General features: G+C 49.3%; 1 protein-coding gene and 1 long non-coding RNA gene across 2 annotated transcripts in view; both read right to left on the reverse strand.

Moving 5' to 3' along the window:
- The window catches only part of LOC140458716 (uncharacterized), a 131520-nt gene extending 127185 nt beyond the window's left edge, over nucleotides 1-4335 (reverse strand). The window contains exons 1-2 of the mRNA XM_072553379.1: nucleotides 4329-4335; nucleotides 1968-2132 (exon numbers count right to left, since the gene is read on the reverse strand). Of these exons, the coding sequence (XP_072409480.1) occupies nucleotides 1968-2067 (100 nt within the window). The 5' untranslated portion in view covers nucleotides 2068-2132; nucleotides 4329-4335. The remainder of the gene's footprint in view (nucleotides 1-1967; nucleotides 2133-4328) is intronic.
- Nucleotides 4336-4420: 85 nt separating this feature from the next.
- On the reverse strand, nucleotides 4421-5766 carry LOC140459005 (uncharacterized). The gene is made up of 3 exons (XR_011953815.1): nucleotides 5664-5766; nucleotides 4666-4809; nucleotides 4421-4472 (listed from the first exon to the last, which is right to left on the reverse strand). It is a non-coding gene; the product is annotated as an uncharacterized lncRNA (long non-coding RNA).
- Between the last annotated feature and the right edge of the window lie 9586 nt (nucleotides 5767-15352).

The following is a 15352-nucleotide window of genomic DNA, read 5'->3' on the forward strand; positions in this document are numbered from 1 at the left end:
GTTCATTCCAAAACACCAATTGGAAATCTTCATCACCAGATGTTCTCCGTGAACAGGAGAAGGATTGGACTGGGCAGGATCCGGAAGATGATGCTTCCTAAGAGGTTTGGGAGGAAGGGTGAGGGATTTGGGGATAAGGGAGTGGGGGGGTTAGTGTTGAGATTTCCACTGGACCTGCCCCTACACTCCAGGCTGTGAATGATCTCTCCCCAGCTCACACTGGGTTAGCGGGAGCTACAAGCAAGTTGAGGAGACTGCTCTCGTCAGGCAGAGTCGGAGACTGAAGGATTGAGGGAATGGGCTATTCTGGGATGAGTGAGATTCAATGAGGGGAAATTGTGCGAATTGGAGAGATCAATCCCTTCAGATGGAGAAAGGGGAACCAGTTCCCAGGCAGTCCCCCGGGGATTGTGAACGGGCTCCATTTGCAAGTTGGCCTGGACTCAAGTCGGAATCTCATCCCCCAGCAATGTAAAGCAGCTGTTTGTAAATACAGGAACCATTAGAGCATTGGATGGTTATAATTACAGCCCAGGATGGGATCATCTTTGTAAGGATTGTCTGTAAGGCGGATGGTTGTAAATCAGGAACCACCCCCCGCCCGTCTGCTGTATTTTCGAAATGGGATGGAGTTAGAAACTGTGGGGGTGAGGAACATCATGACCAGTCCATCATGTGGGCACTTTGCAACCGAATTCATCGGCAGCTTCATTCTGATGCAGAAGTTGAATTTTTCATTGACAAATCAACATTGAGGGATCTGACCATCTGCAATGCTGTCCAGGAGAATGAGTCTCACTCCCTAAGGAGAGAAATTCCTCCCAGATTCTTTCCTAGGATTCTTCCCGACTATTGTGACTCCTATTCCCAGAGTCACCGCAACGGCTAAAGATATTATCGGAGAATGTAAGTTCCCAAATGAACTGGCCGTTTAGACTGAGGTTGATGGGAAGCACAGACCAGGTTTCTGAGCAAGGAATATTACTGACCTCAGGAAGGAATTGCTAGGAACAGAAGGTTTCGGTTCTGTCACCAACCAAAGACCAATCAGCTCCTGCTCTGGGTGTGTCTGCTGGGACTGAGCTGGTTTCAACCTGGACTGACCACCCACCCACTCTCCCCACTACACACACACAGGCACACACAAACACACACTCAGGCACAGGCAGACACGCACACACAAACACACAGGCACAGACAGACACACACACACACACACACACACAGACACACACGCACAGACACACACACCAACGCGGACAAACACACACACACACAGACACACACACACAGACACACACACCAACGCGGACAAACACACACAGAAACACACACAGTCACACAGGCACCCGCACACACACAAAGACACACAGGCACGCTCACACACACAGACACACACATTCTCTCTCACACACACACACACACACACACACACACAAAACCTTGATCTCCTCCCATTGGCTTGAAGCAGCAGCTGTGTAAACATCACTCACAATGAGGAGCAGGGAACTTACTTTTCCAAAATACTGCGAGCCCTTCCCACCTTCCCCAGCAGTAACCATCACACTGACCCCCTTCCCCACCTAACCCCAAAATGCCAGGCGATTTGAGGAAGGTTGCGTACCTGAATAAAACATCCTGAAGGAGTCTGGGGGATTGGGACACACGATAGTCTCTCCTGCATCCAGTGAGGAACAGGGAAGAAATGTCCCTCCGTGGGGAGTTGAACTCCTGACCACAGGCAGTGGTTAGGATGGCTAGCTCAATGAATCTAAGGGGAACAGGGACTGAGGGGGAACGGAGCAGAGGGATCAGTCAATGAGCTTAAAGTGAGGGGATCCAACTGAAGCAGCACGATCCGAGGGGATCTGGTGCAGGATCTAGACACCATTATTGCCTGGGGACAGTGGGGATCTGAAGGGGGGATGGTCACTGGGTGTCTCCCACCGAGTCTGTGTCACCTTTACCTGGATCCACTGTGGTGGTGATCCCTGGGTCTCCATTACACAAAGAGCCTTCACAGCAGGACACGTCGCTTAGCAACAAACCCAACGCTCGCAAATCCATCCGCGCTCCGCACTGATTCGCCGAAGCACATCCTTTAAAAACGACATCTCGGCCAACATCTGACACTGTGGGGGAGATCAGAGAACAGATCACATCGCAACAGAGTGGATCCCAGACAGGAAACAGGGTCACTGTCCTGATTGGAGGATCAGTGACAGAGGGAGGCTGGGATTGGAGGATCAGTGAGAGCGGGCAGCTGTGATTGGAGGATCAGTGGGAGAGGGAGTTTGTGATTGGAGATTCAGTGGGAGAGGGAGGCTGTGATTGGAGGATCAGTGAGAGCGGGCAACTGTGATTGGAGGATCAGTGGGAGAGGGAGTTTGTGATTGGAGATTCAGTGGGAGAGGGAGGCTGTGATTGGAGGATCAGTGGGAGAGGGAGGCTGTGATTAGCGAGTCAATGAGAGCGGGAGGCTGTAATTGGAGGATCAGAGATAGAGGGACAGTATGATTGGAGAGTTAGTGAGAGCAGGAGGCTGTGATTGGAGGATCAATGACCTGGGCTATGATTAGACGGTCAGTGAGCTCGACTGTGATGGGAAGCTCATCGATAGAGGAGACTGCGATTGGAGGGTCAGAGAGTGAGAGGAAGCCTGTGATTGGAGAGTCTGGGACAGAAGGATGGAATGATTGGAGACTCGGCGATAGAGGGAAGCTGTGATTGGAGGGTCAGTGAGAGCGGGCGGCTGTGATTGTAGGGTCAGTGGGAGAGGGAGCTTGTGATTGGAGGATCAGTGGGAGAGGGAGCCTGTGAATGGAGGATCAGTGGGAGAGGGAGCCTGTGATTGAAGGATCACTGAGAGCAGGCAGCTGTGATTGGAGGATAGTGAGAGAGGGAGGCTGTGATTGGAGGATCAGTGGGAAGGGAGGCTGTGATTGGAGGATAGTGAGAGAGGGAGGCAGTGATTGGAAGATCAGTAATAGAGGGACAGTATGATTGGAGAGTTAGTGAGAGCAGGAGGCTGTGATTGGAGGATCAGTGACCTGGGCTATGATTGGATGGTCACTGACCTCGACGATGATGGGAGGCTCATCGATAGAGGAGACTGCGATTGGAGGGTCAGGGAGTGAGAGGAAGCCGATGATTGGAGAGTCTGGGATGGAAGGATGGTATGATTGGAGACTTGGCAATAGAGGGAGGCTGTGATTGGAGGGTCAGTGTTAGAAGGAGCCTGTGATTGGACGATTTGTGATGGAGAGAAGTTTTGATTGGAGGATCAGTTTGCTGGGCTACGTTTGGAGGGTCAGTGAGAGCGGGAGGATGTGACTGGAGGATAGTGAGAACGGGAGGCAGTGATTGGAGGCTTAGTAAGAGCAGGAGGCTATGATTGGTGAGTCCGTGAGAGCGTGAGGCTGTGATTGGATGCGCGGTGAGAGAGGGAGGCTTCGATTGGAGGATCGGTGTACTGGGCTGTGATTGGAGGATCAGTGATAGCGGGAGCCTGTGATTGGAGGATCACTGAGCTGGGCTGGGGTTGGTGGGTTCCTGGGGAGAGGTACAGCTTTCCTCCGCGATCCGGAAAGTAGCGGCGTTCCCATGAAACCTTTCAGAAGCCGAAATGGCACAAAGTGAAGAATCAGTTCCTTTTCTGGGAAAAGTGAAAATCCTCTTTGGATTTCTTTCAGTGAGTGAAAACAGATACTAATGTAGGTCTTTGTGAAAAGGCAGGTGGGGGAAAGTGAACTTTCCAAAAGCAGGGGATACCTGTAGGATGTTACATTCTGAGCAATGTCTGGGTGAGGGCTGTGAGGCTGAGAGCCAGACCAGGGGCCCAAAAACTCCCTCCCCCAGACACCTACCCTCCTGGAGGGTGTGGGGGGGTGAAACCTGCTCAGGGGGTGAGAGCTGGATTGGGGAAGGGGCCCAGAATCAGGCACATTCCCTGTCAGCGACTCCCTGTCAGGGGATGGTCCCGAGCCAAGTGCTGAGGCCCACGGAGAGTATCAACCCAGGCCCAGGCCCAGGTGAGATTGGGGCTGAAGGATGTTCCCATTCAGCACCAGCCAGTGACCCACCTCTCCCTCTGCATACAGACTGTGGACTGACAACTGGGTCAAAGAGGGAACCCAGTCAGTACTGCATCCTGGTGGACAAGAATGGGCTGAATGGCCTCATCCTGTGCTGTGCTATCCCATCATTCCATTCTCCTGAACAATGGCTCCCTTCAACATCCCAAACCTGGGAGTGAGTTCGACATTGACCCTGAAGCTCAGTGACTGAGGTTGGGAGAGAGCAGTGGACGATGCAGTGTATCTACGTACACAATCTCTGTTGGCCTTTTCCATTCACACAGCGATTCTCCCGACCCGCACACTCCACCTTCTGTAGATTGGCCAGGCAGGAGGCCATGGATGGACTGTAGCATCCGAAACATTGCAGTCCGTTCAGGGTGGTGTTGGCAGGCTCTGAAATCACAAAGGGAAGAAGAGAAGATGCCTTCTCTTTGATTCAAGGGCAAAACCATCCTCCCCTCAAATCGTCACATCCCCTCCCCCTAACACAACTCCCCAAACCTGACGTTCATCACCTCCCCGCCCCCCCCACCCCCAGGGTTTTCATGTGGGTCTGAATCCTGACAGACCTCACTGTGATCCTCACCTGCTACTGTCTGGTCATTACATCGGTCTGAGCCACAGAGACGGCTGCTCCGGGAGATAAACACCCTTCCAGTGCTCAACGAAACATCTTCGGAGGGACTCTCACAGCGTTGTTCAATGTGTCTGAGTGTCTCAGTCCCACTGTCTACGGTAAACAGGCTGGAGTTAGAACTTCACCACATCATTTGTTTAGCTTCACTCCGTCTGCAACAATTTCTGTCGATGCCCCACAGAAAGCATCCTATCTGGATGCATCCCAGCTTGGTATGGAGCACAACAAATTACAGAGAGATGTGAACACAGCGCAGTCCATCACACAAAGCAGCCTTCCCCCCGTTATCTCCATCTACACTTCCCACTGCCTCGGGCAAGTAACGAACATCATTAAAGCGCCTTCCCAGCCCGGGAATACTTTCTCCCACCCTCTTCCATCGGGCAGGAGATACAAAGGTTTGAAAACATGTACCAACAGATTCGAGCACAGCTTCTTCCCCGCTGTTATCAGACTAATGACCCAACCGTACCTATGTTAGAGTTGATGTCTCTCTGCATCTTCCCTGTGGCTGGAACACTATATTCTGCATTCTGTTCCATTACCCTGATGTACTTCTGTAAGGTGTGATTTGTCTGGATATCATACAGAACAATACTTTTCACTGTATCTCAGTGCATGTGACAATAATAAACCCAGTATCACAATGAGATATTTTCAGAACCTCACTGTTCTGGAGAATATCACCCTACGCCTCTTCAGGGGCTGGGATGATTGTCAACTCCGGCCCTCCTGCCTCAGAGGTCGGGACACTCCACCTGTCTCACAGCAGTACCCCTGCTCCATGTGGGTTTGCGCTGGGAGGAACTGAAACCAGGAGCCAGAACCTAGTCTCCAGCCGACACGTCTGCAATCAGCCAACAGGGAAAGAAACTTCCCGTCACACTGTCTGGCCCCATTCCCTCCAATCTGGGAAGAGTCGGCTTTCAACAGAAAGGCAGGATTACCGATGATGGTGTGGGATGACACAGTCTGGCAGTTGGTGATGCCAATCAGGCAAGTGTTCTCTCTCAGTGAGCAGGAACCGGAGGAGGCTGAACACGTGAAACATTGAAGAGATCGTCCTGCGAAGGGAGAGATTGCAGAGAATTCAGTGAGACTCGGAGTTTCAGTTTGAGGAGAATTTTCACTCAGGGACCATGACTGTGCTTTCAAATTACACCCCCTCATTCCGATCACAACCTCAAACATTTCACTCACACTGCGAGGGATATTAATGGGTGTGGGGAGTGAAGAGGGAGAGTGAGATTAGACTGGGTGGAATATTAATGGGTGTGGGGAGTGAGGGGAGAGTTGGATTAGACTGGGTGGGATATTAAATGGTGTGGGGAATGAGGGGGAGAGTGGGATTAGACTGGGTGGGATATTAAACGGTGTGGGGAGTGAGGAGGGAGAGTGGGATTAGACTGGGTGGGATATTAAAGGGTGTGGGGAATGAGGGGGAGAGTGGGATTAGACTGGGTGGGATATTAAATGGTGTGGGGAGTGAGGGGGAGAGTTGGATTAGACTGAGTGTGATATTAAACGGTGTGGGGAGTGAGGAGGGAGAGTGGGATTAGACTGGGTGGGATATTAATGGGTGTGGGGAGTGAGGAGGGAGAGTTGGATTAAACTGGGTGGGATATTAAATGGTGTGGGGAATGAGGGGGAGAGTGGGATTCAACTGGGTGGGATATTAATGGGTGTGAGGAGTGAGGGGGAGAGTGGGATAAGACTGAGTGTGATATTAAACGGTGTGGGGAGTGAGAGGGAGAGTGGGATTAGACTGGGTGGGGTATTAAAGGGTGTGGGGAGTGAGAGGGAGAGTGGGATAATACTGAGTGTGATATTAAACTCTGTGGGGAGTGAGGGGGAGAGTGGGATTCGACTGGGTGGGATATTAAAGGGAATGGGGAGTGAGGGGGAGAGTGGGATTAGACTGGGTGGGATATTAAAGGGAGTGGGGAATGAGGGGGTGAGTGGGATGAGACTGGGTGGGATATTAAAGGGTGTGGGGAGTGAGGGGGAGAGTGGGATTAGACTGGGTGGGGTATTAAAGGGTATGGGGAGTGTGGGATTAGACTTGGTGGGATATTAAAGGATGTGGAGAGTGAGGTGGAGAGTGGGATATTAAAGGACATTCGTGAGACTTCGTCTGGAATACTGTGGCCTGTTCTGTTCTCCCTGTTATCGGAAGAATATAATTAAACTGAGAGGGTCCTGAAGAGATTTCCCAGGATGTTCCTTGGAATAGTGGGTTTGAGTTATAAGGAGAGGCTGGATGGGCTGGGAGTTTATTCACTGGAGCGTAGGAGGTTGATGGGTGACCTTATCGACGTTTATAAAGTCATGAGGGGTTCAGATAAGGTGAAAGGCAGGTGGTTTTTTTCCCTCGTGTGGGGGATTTCAAGACTACAATGGATATTTTTAATGTGAGAGGAGAAAGATTTAAAAAGAATGAGGGGTAAGTTTTATCCACAGAGTGTGGTTTGTGTGTGCCATGACCTTCCAGAGGAAGTAGTGAGTGTGGACACAGTTACTCTGTTTTAAAGACATTTGGACAAGTCAGTGAATAAGAAATGTTTGGAGGGATAGGGTCAAACGTAGGCAAGTGGGATGAGCTCGATTTGGGAATATGTTCGGATTGGACGGGTTGGGTCTGTTCCTGTGCTGTCTGACTGTAACTCAGCACCTTGAGGGGCAATCCCAGAGAGTGGGACATCAATGATAGCGTCAGGATCACCCAACCCGATCAGTGACACAAACAGATCATTCCTTACCTGCTGTGATCCCAGCACAGACCAGGACAATGCTGAAGAACACCTTCATGTTTTCCCCTGCAGAGTCGGTGTGTCTGGGATGATGGTGAGCTGTGTCTGTGTTCACAAACTGCTCTCTTTCTGTTCTGAAATCAGAAAACACCATCAGAGATGTTGGACCGAGCCCTCTGCCAGCAGCCACACAGTACAGGCTTTACCCCACCCCATTCCCCTCCCACAGTCTGTGCCGTGTCGGGTCAGGGACAGACAGTGTACCTTATGCTTTAGAAACTCTGTGACCATTCCTGCCTGACCACAAGGGAAAGGATCGACAGCTCATGGATTCCCTGTGACCCTGCTGCAGCTTTCCCAGGAACAGGGTGGGAACGTGCCTTACAAATACCTCAGGGGCTGGGGGAGAGCACCCTGTACAGGGCACAGGGCTGACCCACTCACACAGCACCAGGGACATGGTTCACCACAGAAGGAGGCCATTCGGCCTTCCCTGCCTGTACCAGCCCGTTACACCTAGTGCCACTACCTCGTGCCAACCTCCTGCTTTCTCCCCACAGCTTTGAACGTTGTGTTATGTTCATTCCCCCCCTAACGATCCAATGGCCCTCTTCCATCGTACCCGCCTCTCCCATATTTCCAGCTGGAACTTTCCGGATCCTAACCGGCCAATGGGCCAAGAGAGCTCTTTTGTGCTTTCTGATTCGATGTTGAAACACTCACTGAGTTAACAAGGCCTCACCTGTCTTGGGGAAATCCCTCCACATTCATTCAATTCCTTACTGAGAAACCTCAGGGACAATCAAAGGCTGAAAGAATGATTTTATCCTTCTTGCATGCAGCAACCCAAATCAGCCCGTCAACAAAGTGAGTTAAACCTCACAACCCGACCTGACTATGGCCTGATTAAGGGTGGAACGAGGCAACAATCCCACCAATGGTGATCCGTCTTTGGAAGGCTCCAGCGTTCCATCCTGATGCCAAGCTGATCTCCGGAGTCCTGCTAAAGGTGTTCGATTCTCGCACAAGATAACATCCTTCGGGCCTTTGAGGTATATGTTGATGATTCTTAAAGTCCCTTTCATCCAAAATATGACTTCATCCTGACATCATGAAGTCATACAGCATGGAAACTGACCCTTCGGTCTAACCCGTCCATGATGACCAGATATCCCAATCTACTCCCTTTTGCCAGCATTTGGCCCATATCCCTCTAAATCCTTCCTGTTCATATACCCATCCAGATGCCTTTTAAATGCTGTAATTGTACCAGTCTCCACCACTTCCTCTGGCAGCTCATTCCATACACGGACCACCCTCTGTGTGAGTAAGTTGCCCCTTTAGTCCCTTTTAAATCTTTCCCCTTCCCTCCTGAAACCAATGCCCTCGAACTCTGGACTCCCCCACTCCAAGGAAAAAGACCATGTCTATTCACTCTATCCATGCCCCTCACGACTTGATAAACTGAAAGAACCGCAGGTACAGGAGATCAGAAATGAAAACAGAAATTGCTGGAAAAGCTCAGCAGGTCTGACAGTGCCTGTGGAGAGAAATCCAAATGAACATTTTGGATTAAGGGAGCCTTCCTCAGAACTGAGATTTTCCAGCAACGTCTGTCTTTTTTATGATATTACAAACCTCTGTCAGGTCACCCCCTCAGCCTCTGAAACTCCAGGGTACAGTATACCCCAGCTTATTCAGCCTTTCCCTGTCGCGCAAACCCTCCAGTCCCGGTAGCGTCCCCTAAATGTTTACTGAACCCATCCGAGTTTAACAATATCCTTCCTCCAGCAGGGAGACCAGAATTGCACACAATGTTTTAAAAGTGGCCTAACCAATGTCCTGTACAGCCACAACCTGACCTCCCAACTCCTGTACTCAACACACTGACCAATAAAGGACAGCATACCAAGTGCCTTCTTCGCTATCCTCTCTACCTGTGACTCCACTTTCAAGGAGCTTTGAACCTGAACTCCAAGGTGCCCTTGCTCAGGAGCACTCCCAGGGTCCCCCCGTTAAGTCTCGAAGCCCTGCCCTGGTTTGCCTTTCCAAAATGCAGCCCCTCACTTTGATCTGAATGAAACTCCATCCACCGCTCCTCAGCCCTTGAGACTGCAGCTGGCTTCCTCTTCAACAGGAACGGCTCTATTCCTTGTTACCTTTGGCCTTACCTGGCAGTTGGAACACACAGTTTTCCTGCGATTAACTCCTTCAATTCTTCAGCAGGGCAACCCTTGTCTTCTGTGGTGATAAAGCATCCACTTTCTCAAGCAGGTGTCCAAGCAGTTTTGAAAGTGTGACCTCGACTCCCTCCAGTCCAAGAGCTGGCTAATTGTTTTCAGTCTCTGCTCAACAGCACGTGTTTGTTTATTAATACAAGTTTATTAACTGAAGTTTATGGCACAGACCACACCCTTTGTTTCACACTTTATATTTATGACCTTATATCATTAATATTTATTGTCATGACACCACAGAATCATACAGCAGGTAAACAGATCCTTGGGTCCAACACATCCATCCTGCCCAGATATCCGAAACTGACCCAGTCCCACCTGCCAGCACCTGGCCCATGTACCTATTCATATACCCATCCAGATGCCTATTAAATGCTGTAATTGTACCAGCTTCCACCCACTTCCTCTGGCAGCTCATTCCATACACGTACCACCCTCTGTGTGAAAATGTTGTCCCTCAGGTTTAGGGTTCGGTTTAGGGTAAACATTAGGGTTAGGTTTCAGTTCAGGTTTCGGGTTAGGGTTTGGAATAGGGTTAGGTTTTGGGTGAGGGAGAGGGAACGGATTACATTTTGGGTTAAGGTAAGGAATAGGGTTAAGTTTAGGGTTAGTGTTGGGGTTAGGCTCAGCATTAGGGATAAGGTTAGTTTTAGGGTTTGGGTTAGGATTACATTTAAGCTTAGGGATAGATTTATGGTTAAGTTTGGGGTTAAAATTAGTGTTAGATTTAGGGTTAGAGTTAATGTTAGGGTTCACGTTAGGGTTAGGGTTCAGGTTCGAGTTACGGTTAGGGATAAGATTAGGGTTTGAGTTTGGATTAGAGTTTAGGGTTAGGGTTAGAGTTCTGTTTAGGGATAGGGTTTGGGTTAGGGTTCAGCGTTAGGGTTAGCATTCTGTTTAGGGTTTGGGTTAGGATTAGAGTTCAGCGTTAGGGTTAGGGTCAAGATTAGGGTAAGTGTTCAGTTCAGTGATAGGGTTTGGGTCAGGGTTAGGGTTCTGTTTTGGGTTAGGGTTCAGCGTTAGATTTCTGTTTAGGGTTAGGGTTCAGTGTTAGGGTCAGGGTTCAGCGTTAGATTTCTGTTTTGGGTTAGGGTTCAGTGTTAGGGTTCAGGGTAAGGGTTAGCAGTCTGTTTAGGGTTTGGGTTAGGGTTCTGTTTAGGGATAGGGTTTGGGTTAGGGTTCAGCGTTAGGGTTAGTGTTCTGTTTAGGGTTAGAGTTCTGTTTAGGGTTAGGGTTCAGTGTTAGGGTTAGGGTTCAGTGTTAGGGTTTGAGTTCTGTTTAGGGTTAGGGTTCAGCGTTAGGGTTAGGGTTCAGCGTTAGGGTTAGCGTTCTTTTCGGGTTTGGGTTAGGGTTCTGTTTAGGGATTGGGTTTGGTTTAGGGTTAGCGTTCTGTTTAGGGTTTGGGTTAGGGTTCTGTTTAGGGATTGGGTTTGGGTTAGCGTTCTGTTTAGGGATTGGGTTAGGTTTAGCGTTCTGTTTAGGGTTTGGATTAGGGTTCTGTTCAGAGATAGGGTTTGGGTTAGGGTTAGGGTTCAGCGTTACGGTTAGCGTTCTGTTTAGGGTTTGGGTTAGGGTTCAGTGTTAGAGTTAGAGTTCTGTTTAGGGTTAGGGTTCTGTTTTGGGATAGGGTTAAGGTTTGGGTTCAGGATTAGGGTTCTGTTTAAGGATAGGGTTTGGGTTAGGATTAGGATTTAGGGTTAGGGTTCTGTTTAGGGATAGGGTTTGGGTTAGGATTAGGATTTAGGGTTAGGGTTCTGTTTAGGGATAGGGTTTGGGTTAGGATTAGGATTTAGGGTTAGGGTTCTGTTTTGGGATAGGGTTAAGGTTTGGGTTCAGGATTAGGGTTCTGTTTAAGGATAGGGTTTGGGTTAGGATTAGGATTTAGGGTTAGGGTTCTGTTTAGGGATAGGGTTTGGGTTAGGATTAGGATTTAGGGTTAGGGTTCTGTTTAGGGATAGGGTTTGGGTTAGGATTAGGATTTAGGGTTAGGGTTCTGTTTAGGGATAGGGTTTGGGTTATGGTTAGGATTTAGGGTTAGGGTTCTGTTTAGGGATAGGGTTTGGGTTAGGATTAGGATTTAGGGTTAGGGTTCTGTTTAGGGATAGGGTTTGGGTTAGGATTAGGATTTAGGGTTAGGGTTCTGTTTAGGGATAGGGTTTGGGTTAGGATTAGGATTTAGGGTTAGGGTTCTGTTTAGGGATAGGGGTTGGGTTATGGTTAGGATTTAGGGTTAGGGTTCTGTTTAGGGACAGGATTAGGCTCAGAGTTAGGATTTGGGATAGCCTTAGTGTTAGTGTTCGAGTTAGTGTTAGAATTTGTGGTTAGATTTCGGATTACGGTTTGTGTTAATTTTAGATTTTGGGTTCGGGATAGAGTTATTGTTAGGGTGAGGGATAGGTTTCAGGTTTAAGTTAGGATTAAAGTTTGGGTTTAGGTTAGGGTTTGGCCAATTGTTAGGGTTCAGGTTTAGGTTACAGTTTGGGTTAATGTCAGGGTTTGTTTTAGGGTGAGAGTTCAGGTTAGGGTTAGAGTTCGGTGTTCGGGTTAGGGTTCAGGATAGGGGCATGGTTTGGGTTAAACTTAGGGTTTGGGTTTGGGCTAGAGTTAAGGTGAGAGTTAAGGTTCAGGTTAGGGTTAGTGTTAGGGTTAGGATAGGTATAGGGTTAGGGTTACTGTTAGTGTTAGGGTTAGGTTTAGGGTGAGTGTTAGTGATAGGGTTAGTTTTAGGGTTAGTGTTACAGTTAGGGTTAGGGATAGGTATAGGGTTAGGGTTACTGTTAGTGTTAGGGTTAGGTTTAGTGTTAGGGATAGGGTTAGTGTTAGGTTTAGGGTTGGGGTTAGTGTTAGGGTTACGTTTAGGGTTAGTGTTAGAGTTAGGTTTAGGGTTAGGGTTAGTGTTAGTGTTAGAGTTAGGTTTAGGGTTAGGGTTTGGGTCAGTTGCAAACCGAGACAGTGTTTTCCATTTCGATGAGAGTGTTGCTGTTCGATAGGGCATACCTCTTGTGGGGAGTACATTCCCCCATCTTACTGTGTCTGTCCAATGGCCAGCCCCCATTCCTGCACAATCAACCAATCTCCCTGTCTGACACTGCCATGTCTCTCACACCGTGAGATACATGAGCTGAATTAGGTCAAAAGGGCAACTTTTTCACGCCCAGGGTGATGTGTGTATGGAATGAGCTGTCAGAGGGAGTGGTGGAGGCTGGTACAATGACAGCATTTAAAAGGCATCTGGATGGGTGTATGAATGGGACGGGTTTAGTGGGATATGGGCCAAGTGCTGGCAAATGGGACTAGATTAGGTTCTGCTAACTGGCCAGCATGGATGGGCCGAAGCGCCTGTTTCGGTGCTGTACATCTCTCTGACTCGATGTGGTCTCCCCAGCACCTTCTCCTGCTGCAGTAAGACTTCCATCCTCTTATCCTCAAGGACCTGAACCCTCCGTGAGTGACGGAGTCCTGGGTGGGGATGGGGGGTGTGTGAAGGAGACCTGTTCTGAACAAAATAAACACAACCACAACCACGCAACACCAACCGCCCTCTCACCAAAACGGTCAAGTCACATTTCAGTCCCAGGTAAAACGCCCTCGAGCCTTTCCTGAGGGATTTTCTGAGAGACGGAACAAATAAATTGATCCGAATCCAGCCAACCCAACCCACAAATGGAATCTTATTCTCTCACTCACAAACATTGGACTTTTGACTCCTCTGACAAAGATAGGCACAGATCAGGGAAGAAATAAAACCCAATTGTTGAATGGCCCAGTGCTGAGAAAGGGTTAGCTCAAAGCTCACATTCTGTCATCCCATCAACCTCACACTGGCCACCGCCTTCCATGGACTTTTCTTAGGGTCGGGGGGCAGTAAGAAAATTCCAGCTTTCCCTCTGGATCAATTGTATCTGGAACAAAATGTCTCGAATAATTATCAATCCACACCAATTATGTGTGGCTCAGTGGTGAGCACAGCTGCCTCCCAGCACCAGGAACCCGGGTTCGATTCCACCCTTGGGGTGACTGTCTGTGTGGAGTTTGCACATTCTCCCCGTGTCTGCGTGGGTTTCCTCCGGGAGCTCTGGTTTCCTCCCACAGCTGTGCAGTTTAGGGTGGATTGGCCATGGGAAAGGCAGGGTTACAGGGATAGGAGAGGGTGGGGTGGGTCTGGGCAAGATTCTGTGCAGAGGGTCGATGTGGACTTGATGGACCGAATGGCCTGCTCCCACACTGTATGGATTCTCTGAATGTGTTGTGGATCCAGCCCAGGGACCAGGCAATAATGGGGAAGGTTTATCAGATGACATTGGGCCGAAGGGCCTGTTTCCACACTGTCAGGATTCTATGATGCTAAAAGAAGCTGTCGGAAATAGTGATCATAACGTGGTAGAATTTGGCATTCAGTTTGGGAGGACAGAGGAGTTGGGGAGGAGGGGCAGCAGCCTTGTGGTATTATTGTTGGACTGTAACAGAGATCATTATCCGGGGACCCGGGTTCAAATCCCATCATGGCCGATGGTGGAATTTGAATTCAATAAAAATCAGGAATAAGAGTCTACGATGACCATGAATCGATCGTCAGGGAAACCCATCTGGTTCAGTAAGGTCCTGTCAGGACGGAAATTGCCCTCCTTACTGGTCTGGGCCTACACATGACTCCAGACGCACAGAGATGCTGTTAACGCTCAACTGCCCCCTGGGCAATTAGGGACAGGCAATAAATGGGCAGCAACCCCCTGACCCAGTGATTGAGGAAAGGAATGAAGGCAGAGCTGTCTGGGGTCAGCTGGAAAGGGAGGTTAGACAGCTACAGGAACAATGGGAGAGGGCTCCGAACAGAGCTCACAACAAAGACATCTTGCAGTGAAGAATATTGTTCCTCAGGTCCCTTTTAAATCTTTCCCCTGTCACATTAAAAATATGCCCACTTGTTTTTGAAAACCCTACACCCTGGGAAATAAAGACCTTGCCTGTTCACTTTCTCTCTGCCCTTCCAAACCTGCAGAAGGTAACCCCGCAGCCTCCTGTTCTCCAGGGAAAAAGTGGTGTGTGTATGGAATGAGCTGCCAGAGGAAGTGGGGGAGGCTGCTACAATGACCATTTGAAAAACATCTGGATGGCTTCCTGAATAAGAAGGGTTCAGAGGGCTATGGGCCAAGTGCTGGCAGATGGGACGAGATTAGGTTGGGTTACCTGGTCGGCATAGACGAGTTGGACCAAAGGGTGCTGTCCATCTCGATGACTCTGTGACTAAAAATCTAGAAACGGGTGGAGGTACTGGACACTGGGAAGACTATGGGCCCTGACAACACTCCGGCAAGATAAAAAGGTAAAAACAATGACTGCAGATGCTGAAAACCAAATACTGGATTAGTGGTGCTGGAAGAGCACAGCAGTTCAGGCAGCATCCAACGAGCAGCGAAATCACTCCAGCAAGAGGCAATGTAACCACCTCTCCTTGGACAATCAACCATCCCGGAGCAGCCAAATCCCACACCAGACATGTCCCAGTCACATCATTGAGAGCGATGTTTGTTGGAAAGGTCATGTAGTTCCTGTTTACATTGGGGAGGGTTCTGGGGATGGCTGTATCTATCAGGGTCACAGGGAATGGTTACACTGACATCTCCTGGCGAGGAAGATGCAGAATTGGAA

The sequence above is a fragment of the Chiloscyllium punctatum genome, chromosome 34 (genome assembly GCF_047496795.1).
Source record: "Chiloscyllium punctatum isolate Juve2018m chromosome 34, sChiPun1.3, whole genome shotgun sequence".
Classification (NCBI taxonomy): Eukaryota; Metazoa; Chordata; class Chondrichthyes; order Orectolobiformes; family Hemiscylliidae; genus Chiloscyllium; species Chiloscyllium punctatum.